The sequence below is a fragment of the Priapulus caudatus genome, unplaced genomic scaffold (genome assembly GCF_000485595.1).
Source record: "Priapulus caudatus unplaced genomic scaffold, Priapulus_caudatus-5.0.1 Scaffold337, whole genome shotgun sequence".
NCBI classification, from domain to species: Eukaryota; Metazoa; Priapulida; class Priapulimorpha; order Priapulimorphida; family Priapulidae; genus Priapulus; species Priapulus caudatus.
Window position 1 is genome coordinate 231846 of NW_014577398.1, and position 5815 is coordinate 237660.

The window sequence follows — 5815 nt, forward strand, 5'->3', positions numbered from 1 at the left end:
AGAGAGAGAGAGAGAGAGAGAGAGAGAGAGAGAGAGAGAGAGAAGGAGTGACAGAGGAAGGGAGGAGAGAGAGAATGATGGCTTAGAAACGATCGCTGCAGCTGACAGGATCTCGTTATTGTATAACGTTTGTTTTTTCGGTATTTCGTGCACTCATTTGCAGAAGAAAACCTCGCCTCATAGTAACATTATCCTGATCATGGCCGACTTGATATATCAAAGCTGACCAATGCTAAATCTCTACCAGCAGCCACGTAACACTTTCTACTCAACACAGAGGTGTAAACATGTTTTACTGAATGATTTATTAGAGGTTATGCCCAATCAAGTTCGATGTGGCGAGCATTCAGACTATGGCACGATTACACTCCTGTGGCAGGACGACTGTGGAGGCTTAGAGGTGAGGCATACTAGCACATTATTACTATTCCAGTATATAATAATATCAGGAGTAAGATAATATAGGCTATGATAATGATATTGATATCTTACTCCTGATAATATTACATCAACACACATTTCATACCTAGGTTCATTTAGACATTAAGACCCGTTTAGCCTACCTATTACCCCTTACCTATTAAACTTATTTAGAAATAGGCATAGGTTTATGTATTGAACAGCATGTATGACCAACAGCAGAGAAATATGACCTTGCATGCGTGGAGGTTCTCGAACAAAATAACGCGTGTTGTTTTAACCGCTGCCGCACTTACGTCATTTGTTAAACATGCAGGTAATGAACAGACATGGTAATTATGTCGCCGCTGAACCAATGAAGGACGCCGTGCTTGTAAACATTGCCGACCTGCTTCAATTTTGGACATCCGACGAACTCATATCTGCTGTAAGGGTAACCTGATAATTTTATATGACAAGTGCCATAGAATAAATGTCATCAGTCAATTTTTATGAAGAAGGTAATATTCGTTAGTGTAAGAAATTTTCTAGTAAATTATTAGAGTATATTGTCATCATGATAATTATAGGGCCTAGTTATTAATAAAATTCATGTGTCAATGTTACAGAAACATCGTGTAATGATACCCGCGGCGGAACTGCGACAACGGCGTATTCGCCAGAGTCTAGCATTTTTTGTTCACCCCGATGACGACACACTGGTTACGCCACTAAATGGATCTATAAAGCATGAACCAATTACAGCACTGCAGCATCTACTCAACAGATTTTCCGAAACTTATTAGTATAAAAAACATAGTTAATTCATACGATAGTGACCTTGCCTAACAAATATTTGTTTTTAATATGAAATGAGTGATTCGAATATGCTCCACTGAATACCCGTATATTTGTATCGCTTCAATGTTCATCGTTAAAAAACAAATTTAAACATGCGTCTAAATTTTACATGTGATTGTCGAAGTGTTTACTAGCGCTGACATTGAATGTTAATTAATACGGGTAATAGAAGATAGAAAATACTTCAATATACGTTTTATACGTCAATCACTATCAGTAGGTACTAATAATTATGTAATTAACCACGTGCAGATCTGGTGATATGAAATCGTAACACGCACCATAACTGGAGGGGAATTCTTAGCTGTTTCAGTGATTAGATACAATATTGTAGCTATGAACATTAACTTTATATCATGTACACATTCAGATTAATATGTAATTGAAAGTATTGCTCGGATAGATAATTTAGAATATAACATGGCCAATACAGAACAATCATAAAATTATTATATAGTTCATTTTCGTTTATAATGTAGTCCAACATTTTGTAGTTTAACGATGGGCGTTCCAATATATGATTTTCGTATCAGTCATCAAGATGCACAATGAAGTGCAAAAATCTAATCTTAACAATGTGTAGTATTTATATAAGTATTAAACACATTGGCCAACTGTGGCCATCGTGATAATAAAAATCAACGTTCAAAATTATCATCTCGTCAAGTTCGCGTTAAGTATTTATAACCATGACTGGGTCTGCCTTACATGAACGACAGACAACACACTGCAGAAACATGCGTCCAAGCATCAACACCCATCGTAATTGTAGCGCAATCTTATTCGTTCTGTTTATGACCGTTCTGACGTCCATCCATAAATATAATAGTGCTGTGTTGCGGCTATATACTTGTGGATGACATACATGTATTCATATCTGTATGTATACGTGTGTACGTATGATCATGTGTAACCAGCATGAACACTCACTTCGCGTACTGAACCGTCTGAACGTATCCAACTACTGACGCCATTGCAAATTTTCGCCAATATTACTCTACTCTACCCGTTATGATGAGAAACTGTCACTATACATTGAAAGTAGTGACTCCAGGCATTCATACAGACACAGTGCAATCAATTGATCCTAAAGCGAAGCAATACACCCAGAGTGAACCCCCCTTTATTGAAGCTATATACAGTTTCAAGCCAGTCCAATTACATCTGCATAAATAGGCTTATATGGCCATGTGTTCCAGCATTACAAGTTCCGTTCATACCATAAATATATTTTTGTGATAGATATAGCCTTAAACAAACCTAGAGAAAAACGTGAAGCAAAATAATATATACATAAGGTATATACACAATTATACATAAGAAAGTAATTTGTATCAGTTTCAGCATAGCAAATCGATGCTAATTAATTTCATTGAAAATGTATTCATTTACATTATTTATTCATTACATACGTATTATTACTATTACTTGGTCAATAACTTTCACACACATCTTCTTGGTTAGCGTGTACCACTAATTGGCACACGGAGGACTATTCCTATGTTGAAGAGTTCAATACTTGGTACTTACAAGGTACAACAGACCAGGGGCGGTGCCAGGGTATTTTGTTAGGGGGGGCGAAACGAGGGGCGTGTACAGGAGCACGCGAAGGGGGGGTCTGGGGGGCTCTCCCCCAGGAAATTTTTGAAATTAGACCCCCTCAGATGCGTTTTCTGCGCGAGCAGGGGGGGTCCGGACCCCCTGGACCCCCCCCTGTACACGCCCCTGGGAACTGTAGACTGATACCGTGTGCGCTTGCACTGACGGGTGGAGTCCAGGGGGTAGATTCATGATTCATCAAGCTGCGTACGCAAAATATTTTGCGTAAATCTTGTGTACGCAATCGACGTTGCTTAGTTGCGATTCATCAACACAGCTATTTCGTATGATTTCGCGTACGCAAGCGAGGCCGTTTTAGGTGCGATTACTTACTTAATTTTACCACGCTAAAATTTACGTAACTCCTTGCGTAACTTTACACGAGCTGACGAGGTGCCGTAAACCACTCGAAATTTCCGCAGGTGTTTCCAGCATACCGCAGCATGCATTATTTTATTGAGAAAACATTATAAAGTTACTACTCAACTAAAAATAAATAAATAATTACCATACTACACAGACAGGCGGCGCCTTTGACGCTTTTTTTGTCATAGATTGGCATTGTTTTCGTTATAAGCGAGTTCGTAGTTAGCCATGTACGTGCACACGCCGTGCGCACTTGTACGTGCACACGCACGCACGTGTACGTGCACACACACGCACGCACGCACGTGTACGTGCACACGCACGCACGCACGCACGCACGCGTACGTGTCGCTGCTTTCATCGAGTGTTGAACACAATCATACAAACGAAAATGAGGACAACTATCACATCCCCCAGCACTCCTGTAGACAGCTAGAGCCATATGGTTCACATACAACAGAGGCGTCAGTTTGGTTCCTATGGTATGTGTGCACAGTGTGATTGGTTTATGCTAGGCACGCCCCTCAACAGCCAGCAGCTACGATGGCGTAGTGGATTTACACTGGAATTAATCAACATTTGGAAAACGCATCTGAGGGGTGTAATTTTTAAAAATATTCCCTTCGGCGTGCTCGCAACATGGGTTATCGGTTAGAGCCCGCCGCCTGTTAGCAAATCCTGTAACACGCCTCGCTGCCGAGCAAATTGCCAACATTGAAAAACGAAACCCCCATATAAAGCTGCTTACGGGCCTGGTGTTGGTGTGTGTGTGTGTGTGTGTGAATGTGTGGTGTGTGTGTGTGTGTGTGTGTGTGTGTGTGTGTGTGTGTGTGTGTGTGGGTGATGTGTGTGTGTGTGTGTGTGTGTGTGTGTGTGACGCGATTGGATATTAGCGCGTACAGCGAGCGGAGGCCAGCACAGCCGCTGCTGCCTGGTCTGAGCGCGAGCGAGCATACGTGCGTATATCGTAGTTATTCGTGTGTTTCGTGAGTGCGTATGGCGTATCGGCGTATGGCGCTGGCGAGGTATGCTCTTCTCCGTGAGTGCCCTCTGTCTAGTTTTTAGTTAGTGTGTGTATGCGTGCGTGTGTGGTTGTGTGCCGTGTGCGTATAGCGTTCGTTCATCTCTCTCCGGGTTATAGTTTTTCTCGCCTACTACAATAATATCAAGAATATTGGTTCAAGTCGCTACAGCATAGATTTTAAGCAAATCACTGTTCGGCCCTCACAGTTCGCGGAAACCCCCTCTTTTAAAACGGGGCAGTAGCCTCTAGGATTTTACTGGAAAAAAAAAAAAAAGAGGATAAAAAAGAAAAAAAAAAAAAAAGAAAAAAGAAAAAAAAAAAAAAAAGAAAAAAAAAAAAAACAAAAAAAAAAAAAAAAAAAAAAAAAAAAAAAAAGAAAAAAAAAAAAAAGAAAAAAGAAAAAAAAAAAAAAAAAAAAAAAAAAAAAAAAAAAAAATATTAGCCAACTGTACGATTACTGATAATCAACAAATCGTCTATACCCACACGTATTTGTTAGCCCAGATACCCAATTTTAATTGTTAAATTAATTACACAATGCACGCTACGAAATTTGAAGCGGCCTATGACACCCGCGACGCGTGGCTGCCCAACCCCGAAACAAGTTGCGTATTTGACAATTATTGTGCACGTTACAGACGCGAGGGCTAATGACAAAAAGTGCAATATATTTATACCTAAATGCGCTATTTAACCGAGCGATATTCATTTTTAGGACAAATTGTATCCATAATATATACTGAAACTATTTGTCGTTTATAATGAAATTACAATCCTTTTGCTTTCTAAATGAATAATAAGAAACACCCTCGGTCTGCTAGGCCCTTGGCTGGAAAGGGTTTTGCGCAATCTTAACGGATCGTGCGCTTTGGATGTCGGCCACCGTCGTTGTAATCAACTGTAATCGTTAGTGTTAAAACATTTTAAAAAAATGTTTCTAATCTGTGATTGGAACGCATTAAACTTTTTAATGTAGCGGTAATTATACACTAAATTAGCTGAAATAACCCTAGAACGGTGTAGGAGTAAGACTCTCGCCTTTAAACGTGTCCAGTTTCATGACATTGATTCAAACGAAAATCATAGCTAGTTCCGAGACCCCCATTTTCGAAGGGCATAGCCGTTCCAGAGCAACCAAATTCAACAATAACATTAGTTCAGAGAGCCACCATTTTCCGGGTCTGAGTAGTTCGCAGAAGCCGCCCCCCCCATTTTTAACTTCGCAGTGGCAGGCATAGCAAATACCTACCAATAATGGTGGGTGAGTCCTCCCCGCCCGCCCCCCGGGTTTCATCTCCTTGGTATATGTGGCTCCTTGGTTTCCCTGGCACAATATTGTGTCAGCATGTCGAGGGCTTTGATTAGCTGACTCTGAAGCTTCCCGGACCGCCTTGCCAGGGGTCTGCCCCATGGCGCCCACCAGGGGCACTAAAAGGCGGGCCCCCCCTGGGCGGAGGATTCGTCAAGCGTTGCGCAAGAGTGTATTGCGTACACAGAGTTTCATAGCGAAGTACGTACGCCAAGCTCGTAGGTGGCGATTCATCACGCAGCGTACCGCTGCGTCGC

The 5815-nt window shown here is 41.2% G+C and overlaps 1 protein-coding gene across 1 annotated transcript in view; it reads left to right on the forward strand.

The window, feature by feature from the left end:
• LOC106809213 (UPF0676 protein C1494.01-like) overlaps nt 1-1926 on the forward strand; it is a 5003-nt gene extending 3077 nt beyond the window's left edge. The window contains exons 6-8 of the mRNA XM_014812210.1: nt 312-400; nt 737-847; nt 1029-1926. Of these exons, the coding sequence (XP_014667696.1) occupies nt 312-400; nt 737-847; nt 1029-1205 (377 nt within the window). The 3' untranslated portion in view covers nt 1206-1926. The remainder of the gene's footprint in view (nt 1-311; nt 401-736; nt 848-1028) is intronic.
• The last annotated feature ends 3889 nt before the right edge of the window (nt 1927-5815 follow it).